The sequence below is a fragment of the Bradysia coprophila genome, unplaced genomic scaffold (genome assembly GCF_014529535.1).
Source record: "Bradysia coprophila strain Holo2 unplaced genomic scaffold, BU_Bcop_v1 contig_232, whole genome shotgun sequence".
Lineage (NCBI taxonomy): Eukaryota > Metazoa > Arthropoda > Insecta > Diptera > Sciaridae > Bradysia > Bradysia coprophila.
The window spans coordinates 19271102-19297143 of NW_023503493.1; the positions used below are offsets into that span (position 1 = coordinate 19271102).

A 26042-nucleotide genomic window follows, 5' to 3' on the forward strand; every position below is an offset into this window, starting at 1 on the left:
TATATATGAGGGGCTACGATCATTACTAGATGTATCAAAATGTTGGTTACCCATTCCGGATGTATTTCCTTTCTATTTCCATTTTGTTTAACCAGCGCTAAAAATGAAGAGTTATGATGATAATTACGATTGAAAACAGTGGATCGTAATTAACCGCGACCTTCATTTTAGGGAATATTCTGGCTGAATAAACATAAAATTGTTAACCGACAACTCATTTTCGTTGCTTTATTAATGCCTAACCCATAAATATTTGCACGGTACATTTATAGCAATGATGAATTTAATTAACGATAAGCGCATTTCCACGCTAATTACAGTTTTGCCATGTTTCGTCGAAGCATCATCCATTCACATGTGATGATAATTGGCCTGAAATCCAATTTTTCAATAATGATAATACTAAATGAAGGAAAATCGGCTTCTATCTGCAACATTGGCGTCCACTGCTTTGTGACTTTTTTTCAAAATCGAAAACCAAACGCAATACGATTTCAAAGGGGTTTCATCCTTTTATTTGTTGAATGAAATACCGTTTCTATAATTTTATCAACATTCATTTTTGTGATTAATTTTGTTCCATAGTTTCTTTGATTCACATATACATCACATTAAATCTTTCAAACAGTTTTTTTTTTAATTTACAAAATTGCCTTTCGCAGAACCTTATTTCATGAAAGAATATACCGGTAATCAATTTCTGGCCAAAGCTTTTGATTCAAAGTGCAACCATTCGTGGAAAAAATAATAAAATCGGAATGGTATTCAGTCGTTCGATCATTCCTCGAGAATATTTTCAATGGTAGGATGATTTCTAATGAATTCTTTATTCATTCTACTATGAATATTAACAATTACAAAGTACACAGAACCCGTGTCTTTGGCGCTAGAGCTCTCGACTCATAATCGAGAGGTCCCGTGGTCAATTCCGCGATTGGGCAAGATGATTTTTCCTTAATTCGCTTTATATGTAACACTTACTCGTGGATATTCTAATAGTCCGTTGCCAATTCGCAACGTTAAAAATATCGAAAGTCCTATTTTTTTGCCTCTCTCGTAAAATAATGAAAGTCACATTGCGTCTGATCCTTTCAAAAATTGATCCACTTCGTTGTTACGCGTACCTCGTGATTACATAAGGCGGATAATTTCAAAAAGGGAGAAAAAAAAAACATTAGCGTTGCTATTCTGTGGCTGCCATACACGGACATTTCGAAACCCTAATCTATAACACTAACTGGCGATTAAAATTTGGCTGACGAATTTACTATGTTTAGCCCACCTCCACCGTAATAGGAAATAAAATTTTGATATCAACTATTGATGTAATATTTCTAAGCTGCTGTTTTCGTTTTGCTACCCTAAACAACAAACTCGAAACTCTACAGCTTATACACTCACTATTTCAAATTACATGCTCAAAGTACTAGGTCCCACCTTTTGGGCGGGTCAGGTCCCTTGACTGACAATTTTTTCAATATATTTTTGACCAATTTCATTGTTGAACTTCCGAAGCATCACTGATAAAAATGCCTACATTTAATATATCGATTACTCTAAACATGACAACGAAATTTGACAGAAAAAGTTCTTCAAATAAACCTTCGAAGACCGAATGATCTTTGAGTTCTGATTTTTCTTATAAATTTGCAGAAAGATTTTCAATCAACCACACAAATCGTAAATAAAATGCGACTCGTGTGATTTACGGCCCTCGCTTCGCTCTGGCCGCAAACTTCCCACTCGTATGAGCTATCTATTATTCTGTTTGATTGCCATTTTGTCGAATTTAATCAGAGTAGATGCGAAGTTTTACAAATGTGGAACGATGAGACAACTCTTTCACTTTGGTAAAAATTTAAAAAAAAAAACGATAGATGTTCTTCTCTTACAGTTTTGTACAAAAAGGAAGTCCCCCGGTATTTTACAAAACCGTCACTCGTGAATAAAATGTGGATGGTAATAAACGACCGATAAATTAATTTTTTTTTTCGTTTCTTCACTTTTGTCGATTCAGAAAACGACAAAAGTGAGCGATTGACAAAACGTCTTTAAGTTACATTTCGTAGAAGGATGAATTTCCCTAGGAACGAACAAAACGTCTTTAAGTTACATTTTGTAAAAGGATGAATTCCCTTGGAACGAACAAAACGCCTTCTCGTTACATTTTGTAAAAGGATGAATTCGCTAGGAAATCGACAAAGAGTGAAGCAAAGACAATTTTTTTTACTTTTTACTGATTTCTTGAAGAGGTGCCAGCGACATGTACCACATTTCTATCGGTATTTTATTATTTTTTATCGGTAAAATTGAATTTTTCTATTGGTCGAATATAATATCCCATAAAATTATTACGACTCGTGAGAATTACGGCCCTCGCTTCGCTCTGGCCGCAAACTTTCCACTCGTATGGGAGTTGTAACATATTTTGTTTGATTGTTGGAATAATGAATTTAAAAAAAATATTCAGAAATTTGTTGAGAATGACTTATATCTTATATTGCCTACAAAGAATGATGGTTACATTTAACGTTTTTCATAAAATTTCCTACACTTTTCAATCATAGTATAGTGTGCTCATGAAATTTTTGCCGTAAGACCTTGAGTAAAAAAACATCTTTCTTTGGTAGTAGACGCATTAAATTTGTTAGTCAACTATCAAGTTGTTAATCAACTATCAAATTTGATAGTCAACTATCAAGTTGATAGTCAACTATCAAATTTGATAGTCAACTATCAAATTTGATAGTCAACTATCAAGTTGTTAGTCAACTATCAAATTTGATAGTCAACTATCAAGTTGTTAGTCAACTATCAAATTTGATAGTCAACTATCAAGTTGATAGTCAACTATCAAATTTGATAGTCAACTATCAAGTTGATAGTCAACTATCAAATTTGATAGTCAACTATCAAGTTGATAGTCAACTATCAAATTTGATAGTCAACTATCAAGTTGATAGTCAACTATCAAATTTGATAGTCAACTATCAAGTTGATAGTCAACTATCAAATTTGATAGTTGACTATCAAATTTGATAGTCAACTATCAAGTTGATAGTCAACTATCAAGTTGATAGTCAACTATCAAATTTGATAGTTGACTATCAACTTGATAGTTGACTATCAACTTGATAGTTGACTATCAACTTGATAGTTGACTATCAACTTGATAGTTGACTATCAACTTGATAGTTGACTATCAACTTGATAGTTGACTATCAACTTGATAGTTGACTATCAACTTGATAGTTGACTATCAACTTGATAGTTGACTATCAACTTGATAGTTGACTATCAACTTGATAGTTGACTATCAACTTGATAGTTGACTATCAACTTGATAGTTGACTATCAACTTGATAGTTGACTATCAACTTGATAGTTGACTATCAACTTGATAGTTGACTATCAACTTGATAGTTGACTATCAACTTGATAGTTGACTATCAACTTGATAGTTGACTATCAACTTGATAGTTGACTATCAACTTGATAGTTGACTATCAACTTGATAGTTGACTATCAACTTGATAGTTGAGTTGACTATCAACTTGATAGTTGACTATCAACTTGATAGTTGACTATCAACTTGATAGTTGACTATCAACTTGATAGTTGACTATCAACTTGATAGTTGACTATCAACTTGATAGTTGACTATCAACTTGATAGTTGACTATCAACTTGATAGTTGACTATCAAATTTGATAATTGACTATCAAATTTGATAATTGACTATCAAATTTGATAATTGGCTAGCAGGAGATGTTTACCGGTTCAAAGCTGGACATCGACTGATGGAATTGTTCTTTCCACTTATTAAATAAACTCTATCGAGAACATACTTATACGATTTACACACACTACGCAACCAAATCAAATTTCATCAAAGTAATCTTTTTCGATTGAGGCTATAATCAACAGTGTAAAATCCTGTTTTTCCTGGATAGCTTCCAGATCCTTCGTCCCACATTGCCCATCTTCGAACTTAGCCTCGAGATTTTAATTCCACATATTTAAAAAAAAGATTCATCCAAATTGCTTGAGAATTACTCAAGTTATCGTGCCTTCAACGATTTTTTGTCACCCACATTTAACGTTTTTCATACCATTTCATACATTTTCAATCATAGTGAACTTTTTTGTCACCCACATATTTCGGTATTTTCTGGTGTAAGACCCTGACTTTCAGTCAAGGGAATTAAATCGTAAAGAAAAGTTTTCGTGTATCGTTCATCATGTGAAAAATATGTTTATCGTTTTCCATTTCCTGTTGACACGATAAGTTGTTGCCGCACATATATGCAAGGAAGCATATTTCAAACAGAACTTTAATTAAATTATATAACAAAAATCAGCTCACTCTGGTGTTTATGTAGAAAATTTTCGGTTAATCGTGGCATTTATTGACAGTATGGTTCGTTGGTTCGATTTAGATAAAGTCGTTTTCCAATAAAGTTTTCCGTTGAAATTGTGTAATTTAGACTTTGTAACTTAGCTTCATATACCCAATCGGATATACCCGGGCGATATTCGAAATCATATTGGCATAAAGTTATAGTCGGAGGTTATAGTTTTATCGTTTGACATAAAATTTTATTGCGGAAGGTTCAATGGATATTTAAATCAGTTCTATCTGGTATACGTTTCCGTAGGTGTTTCCGATATGATGTAATATTCGAGTCAATTTAATTTAATTTGTTGGACGTTGGCAAGATATTTGAGTTTGACAAACACTTACATTTCGTGCATTGAACAAACATAATAAATGTTTTTGACGTTCTATGCGTCGATCAATATAGATAAATTTATGGCAATGTTATTCCACCAACTAGAGTACTACACATCTATTTTCTTTGAATCCGCATTGCTACAGCAAAACATAAACAATTTACTTTCCCATTCATGTTAGAATTGAGTTCACGTTATACCGCAATCAATTCTATCAAGAGATTAATTGCCTGCTGAGAAGAAAACATTTTGCATTCAAGATTTTCATTTGAACGCGATGAACTAATTACTACTTTCCGGATCTGGATCTGGGGCTATACATAATAAATTCTTTTTTTTTATTTATGAACTAACACTCCGCAGTCATATATTATAGTTGGTCAATCGATAGTTATCGCACATATAAGCAATGAAAGTGGATTCTTCGCATTATCTCCATTTCGTATGAAACTTTGATTAACTACCTGTGTGCTTTCGGAGACATTCATGCCATAGAAAATCAACAAAAAGCAGTATAATGTCTATCCTGATACGTATTTTTCCTATTAAATGGTTACAATCATTAGGATCTCAACTAATAATTACTTGAGTTCTTGAGTAATCGTAGATGCCTTTCACAGACATTCGTCTTGAATCATTCTATTCATTCTCTTTTTTTAAGTGACTCAGACAATTTTGTGATTGTACCTCTTTTAATTGATTCCTTTCACCAAACATTGGTATGTATCCATTTTATCCAATTATTGGAGAAACGAGATCACCTGATTGATTTTAATTCCATGATAATTAAAATCAGCATTTAATTGCAGTTGATGTAAGAAGCAAACACCCTTTTCCTTCGTTGCAAACAGCTAAATTAAAAAAATCTCAAGTAATTGAATGGCTTTAGTGTCAAGCATCGCTACTTGTAGTGCTATGAAGAAAAACAGAAAATCGTTTTGCTCACTTCGCACAATATACACATCGTCTTGTTAATTTTTGTCTTATTTTCATTGCATCCATCGTTATAAAACACTTGCTGTGTGATATTTATTCTCTTTTGTGACTTAGAGGGATTTAAGCTCCTGACGGAACAAAAGGGCGATAATAAACTCAAATAATAAAGTGGGGAAAGTTAAACATTTTACGTATACGTACAAAAACTCCTATACGACTCAAGAAGATGAAAAGCTAAGCATCGAAAGTAATCCAAATTAATGGCTTTACCGAAAGTGAATATATATACTTGGAGAATGTGAGACTCTTAATCAATTTAATAATATCAATGTTAGGTAATGGTGATATGGTTTCTCGTAGTAAATTTAATGAAATTGATAAACTTTCTGACAAGTTAAACAAAGCTAAGCCAGCAGATCTATTCAAATTGATTGGCCACTTTGTAAGTTAAAGCAAATATCATTTCGATCTTATATAACTAAAGGATGCAATAAAAAAGTTTTTGTTCATGTTTTCGCCAAAAAAATGATAATTTATTACAAGACTAATTAAAAACGACAAAAAACAGAGCACAGAACCTGCATGAGTTTAATGAGAGAAATTATTCACGGAAAAGTTGAACAATTTAAATATTTCACCCACATCAAATTAAGGTTTTTTTTAACGAACCAGTTTATTTCCTTAATTTGTTCTACTTTCAACGCCTCCATGCTTATCGGTTTTTTTTTCTTGAACGAGGAAAATATGATTATTTCTTTACAGCCTTTAAACATTTATGATTTTATTGGGAAATGTGGATCATTAAAAATTGGTATGAAGTCTGTTGACCTCGGTGTTTAAATTGATTTTTCTCTAATTTTTAAAATCCATCCTTATCTGTTTTTTGTTGTTCTCTACCAATGTTCTCGATGTTACACAATTTTGTGTCTTTCTCATCCACGTATTTCCTAACTTTAGTATGTCTAAAGTAACGTAAAGGTTATTCGTCTAGATCTGAATCTTTGTTAGATCGACGAACTTATCAGCTGAATAACGATTGAAATACGCATATACTCTAATAGTTATAAACGTTTCGATAACAGCCTGTGCTAATTTGCAACATTTTAAAATTAATTTCTCAACGTTACATAAATAAAATACTTCATGGTGTACCTGGCAGCATATTACAACTTTCCCGAATATTTATTTCTCTACAGAAGAGTAATAAAATAAGGAACTGACGTTAAGCAAAAATAACTCTATAAAATGTTGAAAGTCAAACGAACTTAGAAGTTTTAATAATCAGTCAAAATTAATTGGTTCAATCATTACCAATATCTTACCCGAATTTAATCAAATTAATTTGAAACTATCACACCGTCAAGTTTCATTTCACATAGAAACTAAATTGAATAACTTCATCTCATCAACTTATCACCACCAGTTTCTCGAAAAGGAAACTTTTTCCTGCCACAGATTATTATGTTCTCAATTAGTTTGATATCCATCCTTTTGAGCAATTTTTGTTGAAGTGCCAAGTTATACTAACACTTTAACAAAACGGTAAGCCCACCGTTCGTATAAATGTTATAGATAAAAATCATCATCGTTCATATTTTATACCTTCTGCTCTGCACCAATTTAAATGGTACGGAATATCGTCGAAAATACAAAACGCTGGTGTTCCGTGTAAATATTCATGAAATACCTAGCCGTATATTCACTTTTCCATCATGCTTAAAATGTAGGACAGAAGATTTTACTAGGGCAATAATATTTGTGTTAACCGTGTTCGACCAGTTGGATGTTTTTCTTCGGTTTTAAGATAAAAGTTTAGCAGAACACCCAAACCAAAACATATCTCTCTCACAGCGCATGCTACTCATTGAAAATTATATTTTTCGTATATATTCAACGTGCTCTTTCCATGCTATATGCGGTGAATTTTCGATAACAGAACTCACCCTCATACCCACCGCACCCATGAGTAATATCTTTTCGTTTGAGCACGACCATTTCGCTCTAGCTTATCTCGAATGCTCAAAAGCTCACCAGCAAAAGCATTTAGTTTGTTTGTACATTCCGATGTGATGAGATCAGCGATACTATAATATCAGTTGTGGTGCGAAGGAAAAGTTTCGGCGCGTTTTACAGCAACATTTTCGATGACAATGTTGTATTACTTAGCGATGTGATGCTACAGTAATGTTTGTTATGCTAACAGAGATTGAACATGAAGTTCGGAATTTATTTTCATAATGAATAAATTTGCGGTTTTATATGCTTTTAGCCGAGCCGCTGTGGAAGAAAATAATTGAATTATAAAATTTGCAAAATTAATGAGTTTAAGTGATGCAAAACATCATTTGTGAATTTAAAATAATAATAATTCGCTCTTCGCAAATATTGTACGATTCCGGATCGTCATACGTGTCACCACAAACAAATGCAGCCAGTTTTATCGCTTTAATTTGTTTGCTCGGGAATGAAGTGTGAATAATTTATGGCGTGAATTCAAACAAGAATCGTAATTAAAATAAATATTTTATGAACCATTGGGATACTCGTTGAGCGTGTAAAAGAAAATTTTCGGTTTGTTTTATTATATATATATATATCGGGTTCGGGAATGAAATTCAAACGAGGATAAATACATAAAAAAGGCAACAAATAAATAAATGATTACATCTTGCAAATAATAACAGAAGAGATCCTTTTGTGTCAGTTTATTCGTAAAACGTGATTTGGCAAAAAGGTTTCACCCCGACAAAAAAAAATTTAATTGCTGAAAACATCTTTGTGCTGCTGAAGTTAACCGGAAAAGATATTGAAATACTTTTCTCATTTTAAATGAGTTTGTGATCTGTGATTGTACAATTTAACCGCTTTATTGTTATAATATTTGTATCTTTAACTTGAATCAATTATTTGAGAGAAATATGTGGAATTATTTTTTCGTTATAGTTTTGTTGAGCAATTTTTCATTTTTAAATAAGAATGGTATTGACAAATTAATGGTTGAAGTGATGTTATGGTGACTAGTCTTGGATATACTTTTTAACGTTATGGTGGATCCTTTAAAAATATTTTGGGTACTCACAAATAGCACGTACTTAGGTAACGAATTCCCAATTATTTTTTATTTAATTAATTCCGTTGAATTTTAATTGAAAAAAAAACGAATTATCGCTGAATCCAAAACTTAATTTACGAAATGTTCCAAATGATAACAGCATTTCACATTCACATTAATTCATTTAATTTCGAACGGCATGATTTTCATTTCAATGAACTATAAAAATTTATATCCCACAATATCCGAGCGGAAACACAAAATATATTGTGTCCATGCGAGTTTGTATTGGTTACAATATACACACAGGCAAAGCGGATATTAAATTTGTGCGTCTACTATTATTTACAGAGAAACTTGTTAATTTTTTCCGTTTGGAAATATTATTGCGCTAATTATGGTTTCCATTTCCATTATAAGCTTTCACGATTTTAACGAATTATAAAATAGAAAATAAGCAGAAATTTACTTAAACTTCCACTCTATTTAACTTTATAAATTTGAAGTACTTTGTTTGGCTAAAATTTACACACTGAATGTGAGTAGACTCATAAAATATACCTCTTAAGTTTCTGATACTCCGATTATTCACTTGTGTAATTTCCGTTCTTATAAAATATTCCGTACTGAGCTAAGTCATAATAAGAAGACTGAAACATATATCTTATTTACTTTCCACACCAGATCAATTGCAAAAATTATGTGCTCTGCAATCAAGAGCTTGGAGCTTGAAGCTTTGTTATACTAACGTTTTACGGGACATATTCGAACAAACAATGTTAACTTATTATGGATTTACAGATCCCATAATAAAGATATCAAACAAATGGAGTACCTACTCCATACAAAAGAAATGCTCACAATATAACGTTCGTCTTATGAACTGTATCACAAAAAGTTCTTACTCAATTTTCAATTTAAAAATATTAATTCACAACTTTAACGGGGACTTGCTTCGGTCTAACATTCCAAAATCGCAGGTTCTTTGAATATTTTTAATATAACGAAAAGAGAGATCAAAGAGCAGCATATTCATCATATTCCAAAATGTAACATTGTGTCTGAAGAAAATGTAATATTTATTTATTGCGAAATTTGTTAAATCTTTTATTATTGAACTCAAGCATGTTTAACCCACAAAAAAGAATCGAAAAGGATAAAGCTCAGAAAATATAATAATTTTACGGAAGACTGAACAGGCCATATATTTAAAGCAACCCTCAAGTATATTAAAAAAGATTTAAGATAAATTTGATCCGATGTTATCTTTAGTGTACTCGTACAAAACTCATGCAGCATGAGTCATGCTTGCTTTCATGAGACTAAAATTGATAATTTGACCACTGAATTGACTAAACAATTTATAGAACGTTTGGTTTACTATTCTACCGTTTTAGCTTTCAATGAGTTCTACCGCGAAATAATTAAACTTTTTCCAACAATACTTAGCAGAGAACTTTATGAGTTTTATCATCCACTTCAGGCTGACATTGTTATTTTAATTCGTAAATGTGTGTTAAGTTGGCATAAGTGCAAACACCAGTTAAGAATATAAGTAAAACGTTGAAATGATAAAGTTATGTCTGCACAATTCCATTTTCATCAATGTTTTTCTATTCGACATAGTCAAAGAGGCCTCTACATCCACTTTTGCACAAGCAAAGTGGAAAAGAAAATATTTTCGTAGATGAAGCTTTTGTTATTTTCATGTCAAATTGTGTTCTCAGTCATATTTCAACAAACATTATTGCAAGAGGCAGACGTTCAATAATAATTAGGTCAAAGCTAGTTAGATTTTTCGATCAATTTGGATTTCTTTCAATATTTGTTATTGTGATATTGAGAGTACAATGTCGTAATTGTTTTAATACATTTAACAAACTTCAATGAAATGATATTTCGAAGAAATGATATTCAATTCGTGGAAATTATTACGTTATTGAAAACTCTGTCAGATAGGGACGGTTGTCGGTGTACCATTCAATAAATTGAGACGATGAATTATTTATTTAATAATGTTATCGGATATTGAAACTCGAGTAGCATGTAAATTAGAAGGGATTAATTTTCCTTGTGTTTTGTGTTTTGCGTTATCTTTACCTCGAATTTGATAAAATTTATTTTTCTATAAAAGATCAAACGGACGAATTTATACAGGAAATTTAATAAAATTAAGTCGTACGAATAATAGGGACAACTCTCCATCTTTCTCTTGTGAGACATCAGGTTTCTAGCAATAAATCTTAGTCAGATTACGTCAAAGGAACAAACATTTAATTTTTGACGAAATAAATATCAATTTCAGTTAACGATGTCTTTGGCGAAGAAAAGATTCAAATCTACTTAAGCAGACCCCCGTGTACAATCGATATACAGTCGCTACTTTAACTTCGTTCACATTTTTCAGCCAACTGGCCAAATGAAACTCTGCCATTTTGTAATATGATTTTTTTTTCTTTTTGCAAGGATTATCCTTACACTACATCCCTTTGACATTTGAATTTACAGCACCGCAAACACCCCCGACATTGTACAATTTATAAGTTGAGTTGAAATGTAAAGCACACAAGCTGCCGCCAAACAAACATTAACTAACACGAACACGAACAATATTGTTGATTCCAAGAGAAACAAGAGAAGTTTCGATTTACAACCTTCCGGACCAACCTCCAAGAACTGTTCTTACAATGCAATTTTAAGCTCTTCCAATAAAATATTGTGCAGTTAAAAAAAAACTTTCAAACGACCAAACTTTATGTTCATTCAAAGCGTGTACGGTGTCGTCTACATATGCTTGCTCTGTAGTAAATGATTGTCACCATTCGCCAGTTTGATGTTAAACTCAATAATGGTTTCAGTGGGGTGGTTGTTTATGTACGCTTTGCATTTTTGTTGTTGTTGTTGTTTTTGATGTTGTAGATCTCTCACACTCCGTTCCATATATCACGTAATGGGATAATGTCTTACGTGACGGTTAAGTGGCTCAAAATACGATAGGTACTCTAAATTCCATCTAAACATGATGTTCCTTAATTGAGTCAAGAGTATAAGATACTGTAATTGATTTACGATTATCATTTACCTCGAATTCAGTGATAGTGTACTTTGCAGTGTACATAGATTGTATGTTGTTCTATTTAACACAAACGGTTATTAATTTATGGCAGTCACAACAGATTCTTGAAGATGACACACTAATTCCATTATAATTAGAACCTTAACTTGATTTATGGTATTGTGGAGTGTTTATCGTCTTATGTATTTATCGAGTTAAATTCGACCTCAAGGACTATATTGATTGATAAGGTCAGACTTGTTTTTACAGAACAAGTCTTTGTCGTCTTATTGCCAAACATTATTCACATTGTCTTGTAATTAGTGTTCTCTGCCTGGTTTACTTTTATCAGGACCGTTTGGGCAATTATGTGGAACGACCTCTATGAAATAAAAATTTTGAGCTTTTGGACATAAAAAATGCGCAAATAAATTTCATTCAGAAATATTTCATTCGCCAGATCATGATTTTCGTTTATATTTTTTTAAATTGTGGTAGGCACCAGCTCCCCATCAATATTTTCTATTGTTGACAGAAAATCGCAAATCCAGCTTTTCGACGGTATAGAGGATAAATATGTGTTTGTTATGCTCTTTATTGTTGTGTAAAATACACTAAGTGTCACAGTCACTAAATCTCATGTAACAAAAACAAAAGCATTGGTAATCTTCTCCTTGTATAAATAATTCAAAACAAAAAAAATAAATGGAAGGATTTGCGAATGGAATTGATTCGAATGTGGAATTTAGAATTGTTTTACATTTCTTTCTGTTTTTTTTTTCTTTTGCTCTACAATTCATTTCGATGACTACATTATCCCATTCTATAAACATACCCATATATATATATACTTTGCGCATAAGTACTCGGGTAGTCGTATATGTATCCGAGATAAATAACATAACTCTGTTTAAATAACTTTTTTTTATTTGCATATTGTTTTGGGTACATTTTGACGACTAAAATATGTTCTTGGCTTCGCATAAATTTATTTTAAATTTCTGTGTATTGTGTATGAAGAATGAAGAGTCTTGTTTCTCATTGAAATGTTCAACGTCATCATATCATATCCTTAGTAGAATGACGAAAAGCAAACATTTCTGGAAAAAAATGAGATGAAAAAATCCTTGGAGATTAATAAAGTTTTAATGTAAACATCATTTATTTTAGCTCAAACAAAGGGAAGTTTATCATAATTCTGAAAATTCAAAATTACATTTTTTTACTGCATATGCAAGGTATGGTTTGTATACATTTGAGGGTATGGTACACAAAAATGAGCGCAAATGTGTCATATGAATGATGTTCTGAATTAAAACTTGAACGTGTTCTTTTTTCCAATTAAATTATTTTGAAAGGTATACCTACCGCATTACCATTTTTGGAGACGGATAAACGTAAACCGTTTCATGCTCGATTAGGGATCGCTTTCAATTAATTTTTTTTTAAATGTGTACATGACCGCAATATCCATTAGTGTACTTTTTACCGTAAATTAATGAGTACGGATAAAATCTCTGACTCGACGCAATGTATGTCTGCTAATCGTTAAATATAAAAGTTTGTTTGAATGTTTTCTTGTTAATTTATGTTTTATTAATCAAACAGAAAAAAAGGAAACGAAGAAGTTGATTAAACTAAACGTCGTCGAAAATGTTGAAATATTCAGGGACTTTTTGTCGTAGGAAAATAATGAATCGTGACCCATAAATTTGCTTAAACAAAAAATAAGTTTAAGAAAGTTTTTTTTTATCTAACGTACATCACGGTGGGGCTGAATAATTTTTTTTTCGACAAGTCAATATTACATGAAATTTTATTTTTATGATTATGAAAGGACATCGCCTCACGATTACTTTAAGCCCAAATTTAAAACATTTTATCGGGACAGTTTCCAGAAAAAATTGTTTTTTCCTAGAGTTGTACCTGTAACTGTACTTTAATGAGCTCTGGTGGGCGTCTATCTTCTCGTTCCAGCCTCCTTTAGTTATTTCGTCATAGGCTGATATGCAATCATTCAAAATATACCAAATTTATCATAGGTTACTAAAATATACAACTGCGGTGATGGTGATACCCAATATACCAATATAACCAATGTAGAATTTCTCGAAATTTTTAAATGAAAAATTAAAAACGTCGAATTCGGTGATTTTCGTGGTATTTTCTGAAAGGAAAGCATAATTAATTAACAGAATTTAAAAATTACACAAAATTACTCCGAATTTCAGCTGTTGTAATTTTTCATATAAAAATTTCGAGAAATTCGACATTGACACGTATTGGGTATCACCACAGTTGTATTTTTTTAGTAGCCTATGATAAATTTGGTATATTTTGAATGGTTACAGATCAGCTTATGACGAAATGAAAGGAGGCTGGAATGAAAAGATAGACGCCCAACAGAGCTCATCAAAGTTGAACAGCTCTGGGAGAAAACAATTTTTTCTGGAAACTCCCGATAAAATATTTTAAATTTGGGCTTAAAGTAATCGTGAGGTGATGTCCTTTCATAATCATGAAAAAATGGCATGTACATTGACTTGTCGAAAAAAAAAATGTTCAGCCCCACCGTATACATTGTTATGCATGTAAAACAAACAGTTATTAGTATGGATTAAAGGTTCAGAAATTGTGAACAAAAGGCTACTAACCGTCTTATTTGTGTACAATTTGAAGACAAACCACATGCTCAACGCAATCCTTTTTATTAAACTTTTACAAACAACGAAACAACCTCAATATTTTCACCCCTGTTTCGTAAAACGCATTTCGATTTGAAAAATGTAACTTAAAGTGGCATCAATTCTGCAACTCTCCGTCGAATATGTGTCCCAAGTTAATTCAAATCGAATTTTTCTCAACATACCATATCGGTTGTCTACAAACATTTCAACCGAAAGGAAACCAACCAACCATGATTATTGAATGTGGTAAACCAGAATTTGGAATTTCGAACCCGAAATGAGAGTGGAGTGCATAATAAAATGCTCGAAAAACCAAAGACGAAGAAATTATTCTTTTTTGTTGTACAGTAGAAAAAAAAATTATTTTACCCATTTCACATGCATATTTCATCCATATACTACATTTTGTATACGGAACCAGATTGGAGAAAATCTTTTTATTCGAAATTAAACCGATACACTGCTCCAGTGGTTTTCAGATGCAATTTTCCCTGTTTCGAAATAAAAGTTTCTTGATGTGTGACATTTTCCGATTTTTCCGTATATATCCACTCGAGTACATTGAAATAGTAAAATAATATTCAGTGCTATTGAAATGGAATTATGTTTATGTTGGAGATATATGGGTGCATTATGTGAGAAATTCAAAATTTGTGAATATAAGTACATATTCGAAAATGGTCTGTTTTTTATCGTTGCATAATATTTTTGTAACAGCGCAGCGTTACATATCCTCGATTTTCATTTACTAAAATGTCAGAGTAACATGTTCAAAGAACAGACATGTACACCTTATAGCAGTGTATAATATTTTGCAAAGTTGTTTTCCTTATAATTAAATTCCTTTTCCATTTTCCTTTTTTTAAGATTACAGCGTAAGGATTCATAAACTTAGAATTTTTAGTATCTTTTCTTTCGGTATTGGAGCAAATACGTTATCACGGATTTCTTTCTTATTCTTCTTTTTTTACGAGTGATGCTCTTCTTATTATATCAGGGATATTTATATGTAACGAATTTTGTACGCAACCGAGAATATGTGCATGTTATACATATTTTTAAAGATAAAACGTGAATACTTTGAAAGATTAATAAAAGTTTGCAAAAAAGCTTTCTGCCGCAAAGTAATATGGATTATCCTATTATCACTAGCAAATTGTGTTTATACATTCGCCCCGAAAAAAGTTGGTCGTTTCGTTTAGATTTGTTCAATATTGTTGGGGAAAATTCCAAAAACCTTTGTATACGTAAATGTTCTTCCTTGTCGGTCCTTATTTTCCATATTTCTTTTTTGTAAATCTTTTCCCACAAAAATATACATATTGACGTTGTTTATGCGAATTAAATTATATGATGTTGTGCCTTTGTGTGGCTAGCATTTTATATATATTGTGTTCAACCGCAAATGGTTTATCACAAAGCCAAAGCGTTAAGCTGGATTGTTCACATAATCAAGCTTTTTTTGGCAAAAAAAAAATTAAATCTGACAACTAACACAATAATTAAAGCGGATTTTCGTTTTGAATAGCATACACAGCATTGATAAGTAGCCATAGTACGCTGTCACGGCGACGTATTGCTAATGCTAAGAAATTAATGATACACAGTAATTGATGGTAGCACGAAACTATTGCGTTCGGTTGAATCGTTGAATTTAACGGTATAATTTTTATGCAATCCGTAAAGATAAATCCTAAAATATCACATTATGCTCAATATTTAGTCTTGATTTCCACTTAGGAAAAAAGCACTCTGGTTTCTCTCCGTTTACTCTTTAAACAATAGAAAAGATGTGTGGTTTAGCTAAACTGAGGCAAATCTAAGTGGTTTTGTAAGTAGAAACCAAGCCTTAGTTTAAGATCAACAAATCAAAAAAGTGAATTCTAGAAATATTTAGAGAAAACGTCACTCATTCGTCATCTGTCATTTTCCTACGCATGCAACTCTTTTGTAGTTACTTTTTCTCGTATTGTCTTTCGAGAAAAGTTATATCAGTTTTTCAACTCTTACGTGAAGTAATGTCGTAAATGTAAAATACTGGCAGGGAAATATATAAGAGTTCTATTTGCATATGAGTCCCATATTGAACTACAGCCAAAGTGTTGTAATATAAGTACTATCTTACATTGAATGTGGAGCCCATGATCCACCAATTGTGCGTAATTCATTTCCAACTCAGTAGAAATCCTCAACCAAGACATCTCAAGACTTTAAGTCATTTTTTCAAAACTTTTTTTTCTTCAAAAACTGAAGCCAATATGGAAAAGTTGATTGTGTAATATTTACCATTGAGCTTAGAAAATCTTACTTACATCAACCGAAAATAAATATCTTATGCTACCTCCGCTTCTATGCTTTCGACAACGAAAATGATATGAGAAAGTCGAAAATTTAATTCTGCAAATTGTCTGCGTAAGATAAAAATGTTCATCGGTAAAGAACACACCACATTGCCCCAAACGTTTTTTTTTCTTTCACAAATTGAATGTTTAGTCCTTTTTCTAGTGTTATTAAATCGCTTTCGTGCTGTTCTATAATAATAAAATGAAAATGTCTTGACTGCCTCGAAAAATCCCCAAGGATACTCCTCAAATTATTTTTTTTTATTTCTTTCATTTTCAATTTAATCGATTCTATTTTTTAAGAAAAAAAACGAAGAAAAATGTCAACACATTACACAGCGATTTTGTGTGTGTTCGTTTTCCATTCTTAAAAAGTTTGTTGTTATCACACAACGTCTTTAAAATTGAGCTAGCTTTGTGCTGTTTCTGTTGAAAACTTTATCAATAACGTGGAGTGTTACATGCATATTTCAATCTCATTCAATGGAACATGAATAATTGCAGTAACAATATTGTTAAATGGAAGTGGAAAAATGATATGAAATTGATAGGTCGATAGATTGTGTTGTCACGGAAATTGTTATTTCAACCTGAAGCAAGTTTTATCTTTTACAAAAGCAAGAATTAGATTTGACATACATTGCGGAAGACGTCACTTACTCTTACTTAGCTTCTCACAAAATAGTTTGGTAATCATGATTTGAGTATACAAGATGTGGCATTTAATAGTTCTGTAATTATGATTTTAAGCGTGACATCGACTTTATTGTATAACATGCAACCCTTTCTTCAGCAAACAAAAGTGTATTATTTTGAGTATTCATTCTGTAAATTAACTCTTAAACAAATAGAATTCATTTGAAAGGGCCATTCAGTTTATTTCGATCGTCGTTACAACAGATTTACAATAAAATCAACATTTTCTTTTGACTCTGTTGACATTGGGAATGAATTATATGAAAAGAAAATGAAATTTCGTACCGAATTTCCATGCTGTGTTATCGTTCTATTCGCAAAATATTTCATTTTCTAACAGGGAAGGTGTGGTTCATAACTTCCGATATTGCTTTTTCCGTTTCATTTCGATTCCCTTGTCTGTTTCGAATATTCAATATTACAATTTTACAATCTCCACCATTCGTAGACATATTCGCCTCGGTTCTTCTGCAAAGTGTTTGGTGTGCCTAAGGAAATTTTAAAAAGGACAAATTCCCAAAATTTCAATATTGTGTTAGGTTCAAACTGTGGATTATTTATAACCATATTGGAGTATCACATTTCATACAGTTAACCCTTTTTGAGTTATGCCGAGCAATCACGTTTGATGTTTGAGAAATAAATTTAATAACATTTTGGTCAGTAGATTTTCGTTTTATACCATGAAAGGATATTTATTTGCGTGAACGTGTCGCCAACGGTAATGTTTCGTACATGAGACGGTTGAAAAAAAGTGAAACGACCCTTACGAAATAAAGCTTAAAATTTGTTTCGCAGTATACGGAACGTGTTACATATTTAAATTGGTTGTCCGTTGAAGTACAACGTACGTATGTACCATCTACTTGTACTTCGGTACTTGAAACGTGACTAATTTAATATTAAGAGCAGAATGCAGTAGTAAAGATGCAGAGCGAACTTCAAATACAATTTTCTTTTCCGTCAATTTTGTTCAAATGAACAGCAAAGTAGTTTAACAAATATATTCCGCTAGAACCAATTAGCGTGTCAGTTAATATAATCGCAAAAAATTCATCTCATTCCAAAATTGCATTATAAATTTGAGATAAAGATGAAGAGAACTGATGTGTAGCATTTTCAGTTCCTGCGCTGATAATAATTTCTAATTAACTTTATGATTTAAATATACGAAACACACTCAGTGCCAGAGCGGTTCAATTGAATTTAGTTGCATTTTGTCTCAAAAGTGTTAACATTAATTGGTTCACAATTAATTTGTAGAGCTGATTGTCTATATATACGGTTTCAATTGGAAATTTCAATAAGACTGAAATTCATTTATGGAAACCTCAACTCTATTTGAATGTTTCTGATTTTGTATTACTATACATATGAGAAACACAGTTGACTGTTGGTTATTTTGTTATCGTATAAAGCAAAATGATGTAATCGTACAATGTTGCGTCTCGTACGAGAGTCTCTGCGGTCAGTACGATACAATTTCTCTGACGATGATAAAATCAGTAAACAAAGACGAACGAATGAGACGGGAAATTTGGGAAAGCTTTTGTATGTAGTCACCGAGCTGAAATTACAAGAGAGTAATCAGTGTCGGGTGAAATGGATACAGTTTAAGTATTTCAATTAGCACAAGCAAAGTACGAGAACAGTATTAACAACAAAAGGGCTACTCGTTGGTAAATAACGTGTGTACAGCTAATGCATGTTGTATCTATATATATATATATACTTATGAGGGTTTTATATTGTTTTCGATGTTATCACACCAAAATCAGGGATTTGCTAAAAGTTTTGGCAATGTATTAGAAATAATTTTGACACTTTATTCCTTAAAGCTATAATCTGGCTAACCGCTACTTTTCCCGCTGTCTACCCTCATATTACCGAAATCGCTGACAATGTAACGTAATGTGGAAATTTATTCATTTTCATATCTAACTATATTTGGTGTGTGTTATACTTAATGTTGGTTGGTACAATCATCAATTTCACATTTATATTTATTAACATTCAAAAAGGGATTTCGATGTGAATTATAAATCCTACAATGCTTTTAAGGAAGTAATTTGTGAATCCTTACCCCCTTTAAAAAAAAATTTCAATTAAATTTTCTATTTTACTTAAAATTTATATTCCCTTTGACATATTTATGGTATAAACCTGATTTTTAGTCAAAGTATATACATATACGTATGTGTGTGTATTATGTGTTGAACCCTAAAAGTGTACATTTCACTTTATAGTATCATATTATGTGAAGCATAGGCTTGCTTATGTATATATAGAGTCAAGCATACAACATTATCCATTGTATACACTACACCTCTATATATTCTCAGAATCCGTAAAAAAAAGAAAATGTTTCCAGAACGGAATGGTATATTTATCTTGTTATATAAAAAGCAAAACTTTTTTTTGCTTTAGAGGCGATATCGTACTATATATAGTTGGGGGGTGAAAAGCTATCAGGTTCAATTTTTTTTCTATCTCATATAGACAATATTTCCTCCACAATAATTAATTGGGATGGGTTGGAGCTTGCTGGAATTAAAGTAAATTTTAGTTCCGAAATTAATTTACTTTTTCTCATCGTCAATTAGTCATAAATTTATGACTGATTGACGATGGTGTTTAAATTGAGAACCTACTCACCACAAATTTTTCTTCGTCTATTTGCAGGTAAGAAACGAGGACAATTTTACGTAAACTGGAGGAACGGCAAACGATGATACAACCACAGGTTTTTGTAGATTTAAGAACCGCAGAAAAAGATACAATCTAGATTGCTTTACAACGTTTTGATTGGTTGAAACGAATTGAACGATTTAATTTTTTGTCAAAAAGACACAATAAGTGAATTCGGTTTTCGCACTAAGCAAATCGCTTAGATAATGGCAAATATTTTTTTAAAAGTATTAATTTTAATTTAACATCTGAGTAGTTGATAAAAAATTCCCTTAATTTCGAAGAAGTACATATTTTACATGCTGCATCTGTTCGTTACATTGATGGACAAATCACTGAATGGACAACATACAGCATTGGAATAGCGTAACCTTTATGTTTAATCCGATAACGTCGGAATAATGATAACAAGGTTTTTACATTCAGCTTTGTAATATCGAATTCTGATGAAATTTTCTGTATATTTTGAACAACGTTACGATTTATACACAGGCCGACAGACACACATATACAGACCGATTCAATTCACCTTGACTTGACTCGGAAGTTCTTTTGAAGTTTCCATTCTTTGAATGTTTTGAAATTCTGTTATTTGATCGAATTTTAAAATTTACCATTCGAGAAATAGGATGTGTATGGTAGGGTTTAGCGTTGAATGTTTAAAATGCATACCACCCCTTTTGCATAAAGCATTTCATAGCGTGTTAAGTCGATGTCGATGATTTTCACATCATATTATTTATGAGAATTCATTCTTGTATAGGTTCGTTCAATGCAAACTATTTCGAAAAGAAGAAAATTTCTCGAGCATCTACTTAATGCTGGATACTGGAAAGATGTTTATGCATATTTGCCCGATTTAAAAAGTCATATCCTTAACAAAACTAAAGTTCGAACGAATGAAAGAAGACAAGCTAACATACCACTACTTACTATTCATTCCGACAAACGTAATTAATGATAGAAGATATGAATAAAGTACTTAGAAATCACTGAAAACTTCAGCAAACTAAAACAATTAAACATTTTTTAGTGTGTCCATAAATGTTAAATGAAAAGCTTAATAAACATCGTTACAGGAAACAGTAGTTTTATTAGCCAGTTGTAATAATTTTACATTTTTATTGTTTCGAATTTTATGAACCCTCCAACAACAACTTAAAAGATGAAAAGATAATGATCCTGTAGAGTTCTTCCGAAAGGGCAAGCGTTTAGCGATTAAACGTATCTCTTTGTTCGTTAAAGTATTGCCTGGGCTTTAATGAAAAATCTTTTACTTTATTTGTTTAAATTAAGAGAATAATAGCAGATTCAATTCAATTCATTTATTTTCAAGAAATACTTTTTTTATATGAATATCGCGTAGCTCCAGTTATAATTCGAAGGTGCTACAGATGACCACCTGCTTTAGAGAGGGAGTTTTGTCTTAATCGCTACCTCATTTATTCCGTAGTTAATAATGGCGACCAGTCATACGGTATTCTTCAATAGGTAAACTTTCCTTATTTGAATTGAATTTGCTGTACAAGTGAATGCGAACTGTCAATACAACCATTTCAGCTGCTGGTTAATTCTAGCGCAAATTTACATTTTATGAAACGGGCAAATTTCTAAAACATTTCGTGTACTTAACTCAAAAATACGATTCTCTAGTCATTCATTCGAATGCATTAGTATGCAAAGAATACGCTTGACTTAATAAAATCATTGGAATTCTTAGTGCTCTTGGTTTGATGAGCATTGAACATGCATGAGCTTTCGCACAGAGAAAAGAACCTTTCTCATCTAAGTGTTTCTTCCCTGTATAAATATTGAAAAAGCATATTCCAGATTCTGAACGCTTTATACTCGTATAATATATATAAAAAAAGGAGAAAAATTCAGACATGCATGCATAAACAAATCGTTGTGATATCGCGTGAGTGCGAATTTTAAAAAATAAATGTAAAATGGATCGCAATCCTCGCATTCTCATAACTGAAAATGAAAAATGTGTAAAAAATTTATATATTTTTTGCCAGTTCGTTCAGTGTCACGTATACAGGACAGGCTGTACAATACGCATACAAAATTTGTCAAGCTGGTGTTCAGACGCGCATTTTTTTATGTTCTGAAAAATGTAAAGCTTTTTTGTACCCGAAATGGTCTGCATAATTTGACTGTGTGACATAAGCTCGATGCTTAATTTGTACGAACAGCAAGATTTTATATAAAGAACAAAAGCCTATCAATTTGTTAAGATCATCGTCCACTTACTGGCTAATATCACTAGGAGCGATGATGATTTCTTCAACTATGCAATTTCAATTACTATTCAAATGACTTTCGAATGATGATTTTCCCAAGATAGAAAAATTGTTTCGGGTATCTAACTATACGTCGATTTCGCATCACAGTTTTAATCCGAGTTTCATATTTAATGTAAATGCTATGCATGAATTTTTTTTTTTTGAGAATCGCGTACAATGCCATGATACATCAGTTATGATTATAGAAATAATGTTTATGAAAGAAGAATTGAAATAGAAAAATAATGTATATTACGAGCTTACGAGCTATGACACACATAATCACAAATATTTATGAATTATTTATTCGATCTCGTGACTCGTCCTGCATTCAAACTACATACACTACATGAAGTATGGATTTCGGTGGAATTTAATATTGGTTTTTGCTTTATAAAACAAATTAAATTTGTACGCCGAATACAAAAGACAAAATAAAATAGAAACGAATTCCAGATGCTAATAAATTTTTAATTTCATAAAAATGTTTTAATATCGATGAAAACCAGGCCGCGAATATAAACTTTTTTGTTACAAAATGTTGTCAAAGGGTTTCATCGTTTATAAAAGAATTTTTTGATGATTTTGACATTTTACAAACAACAAGTGTGTCACAGTATAACCATCAAATCTGCTACTTCTTTCGTTTAAAGAATGCTTGATATTGCTTGATATAACATCTTTTACTTAATTATTTATTCGAATATGCTATTGGCACCGGGTGCCAATAGTCTCTTTATAATACTGTGGCTAATGGCACCTGGTGCCAATAGTCTCTTTATTATACTGTGCCTAATGGCACCAGGTGCCAATAGTCTCTTTATTATACTAATGCTAATCGCACCCGGTGCCATTAGCCACAGTATTATAAAGAGACTATTGGCACCTGGTGCCATTAGTCACAGTATTATAGAGAGATTATTGGCACCGGAAAAATTTAAATCTGAATAAAAAATCCGAATATTTTGAAAACTAAACTTTACACAATACTAGGGAATCCATATTTTTACAAAATGTAACGTAAGGGTAGTTGGTTCGATCTTTGGGAATTCGTCCTCTTACGAAATTTAAGGTAAAGGCGGATTGTTGATCCTAAGGAATAAATCCTCTTACGAAATGTAACGTAAAGGTAGTTTGGTCGATCTTAGGGAACTTGTCGTTTTACGAAATTTAACGTAGAGGCGGATTGTTCGATCCTAAGGAATTAATCAGTTTACGAAATGTAACGTAAAGACGGGTTGTTCCATACTAGGGAATTAATCCCTTTACGAAATATAACGCAAATGCGTTTTGTAGAATACTAGGGAATTCATCTTTCTACGAAATTTAACGTAAAGGCGGTTTGTTCAATCCTGAGGAATTATTCCTTTTACGAAATTTAACGTAAAGGTAGTTTCATCGATCTTAGGGAATTCATCGTACTGAGATATGTAATGTAAAGGCGGACTGTTCGATACCTTTACGTTACATTTCGTAAAAGGATGAATTCCTCGGGATCAAACAATCCGCCTTTACGTTAAATTTCGTAAAAGGACGAATTCCCTAAGATCGAACAAACTACCTTTACGTTACATTTTGTAAAACGATGAGTTCCTCAGGATCGAACAATCAGCCTTTACCTTACATTTTGTAAAAATATGAATTCCCTAGAATTGTGTCCAAAACAAGTTTAATTTTCAAAATGTCTGGATTTTTTATTCAATTTTTAATTTTTCCGGGTGCCAATTGTCTTTTTATAATACTGTGGCTAATGGCACCGGGTGCCAATAGTCTCTTTATATTACTGTGGCTAATGGCACCGGGTGCGATTAGCATTAGTATAATAAAGAGACTATTGGCACCCGGTGCCATTAGCCACAGTATTATAAAAATATTATTGGCACCCGGTGCCAATAGTCTCTTCCTTATTTATTTATTTAATTAGTGTCTGCTATATATGAGAACACTAGCCAGGCCAGATCTTATCTTTTTTCGTATCTAATTGTCACAACTTCTACTTTACAATAAAACGACCACAATTAGGGTTGCGATCCCCCGAGCTTCTCGTTCGATACATTTCTATATTTTCCGTTCGATTGTACAATTATCACTCTCTTAGATTGTTTCCTTCGATTCATTTCTCGTTCTTCCCCTTCTTGATAATGTTCCCACTCTTTTCCATAGGCGATACAATTCCTGACACTAATGACTTTTGTGTCTAATGATTTAGTTTATTATGCTACAAAGTTACGTATTGAGAGGGTAGCTAAATTTTGTCAAGCGTCAAACTCTCTACTTGGAAAGTGAATAGGTACGTAGATCCCCTGAATGGAAATGTTTTTTTTTTAATTGTGAAGTATAAATAACTATTATAATCATCAGCGGAATAATCAGCTTCCGTATGATAATATTCGAATATTTTGAATTCGGCTTAACTAATCCTTACAAAATTAAAAGATTTTCAAAATAGTAGTTTACCCCTATAAAACTACATTATCTACTCACAAAATTCGTTTCACATCCATTCGATTAACCGATTTCAGTTAGAATGTTTTCTTTGCATATTTGTATTACAGATCTTTCAAAACATATTATCGTCACATCTTTCAGCTGGATTCAGTTCGATGTACGTTCAACACTCTTTTATCATGTTTGCGAATTTAAAAATTTATTTCTAACGTGGTGGAGCGTATAGAAAAATATTTTAAATTTTATTCCATTCCTTCGAATATTTTTTTAAAATTATTTTTCCATAACCGTTCTTCTTTTTGTGCTTTTTTTCACGATGTTATTGTACTAGAAAATTTACAACGATCTTCGTTCATTGTAAACTGAAATTGCATAAATAAATAACATATAACGGAGGATAAAATATTGAGTTGAAACGGTTTTCGTGAAAGGTTTTTCGTTTTCGTATTTTCTATATTTATATGCATCGTTCAATAGAGAGAGCGTTGTTTTGACAATTTTTTATTCAATATTGTATATTTGAAATGACAAAAAATAAATAGAAAATGAAATTATGGAATCTTTTTTTTTTGGGATCCACTGAATATACTCCCATTGTCTCATAATTTCCACACAAAGTAATAAAATATCGGCTTCCATAATACAAAAAATAATTTGAATTTGTAATATATTCGGATTTTGTCGTTGTTGTATCCAATATCCAAATTATATTTTATTTACCGATCGTTCGATTTTTAATTTTCAACTTATCCTGTAAACCGTAGATAGAAAACCGGCGAAACGGATGTGGTGTTGATGTCGGATGTGACTATAAATAAAATATGAGTTCCAATAAAACCAGAAAAAAGAGAGAATATTCTATATAGTGCCCAAAAACCTACATTACACGAAATTGTAAAGATAAATGCACAATATATATATTGTTGAAATGTGATGTATATATTATGTATTGGATTGTGGATTGTGTTTTATTTGGTACAATTTTTTTTATGAATCTCGTACGCAATGGTTCTCCTTTTTACTATACATAGACAAACATCAGCAAATTCACGTACAAAAGAGAAGAGGGTATGGTGAATGGTTTTTCGGTGTTGTTGTGTAGTGAAATTTTGTGGG

The 26042-nt window shown here is 31.8% G+C and overlaps 1 protein-coding gene across 7 annotated transcripts in view; it reads left to right on the plus strand.

Moving 5' to 3' along the window:
• The window catches only part of LOC119075844 (neural-cadherin), a 280539-nt gene that overhangs the window by 191450 nt on the left and 63047 nt on the right, over positions 1 to 26042 (plus strand). The window contains exon 1 of one of the 7 annotated variants that reach the window (XM_037182397.1): positions 8677 to 8766. The exons of the other annotated variants lie outside the window; for them this stretch is intronic. Within the exon in view, the coding sequence (XP_037038292.1) occupies positions 8715 to 8766 (52 nt within the window). The 5' untranslated portion in view covers positions 8677 to 8714. Of the gene's footprint in view, positions 1 to 8676; positions 8767 to 26042 lie in introns of those variants that run through there. 7 annotated transcript variants of the gene reach the window in all.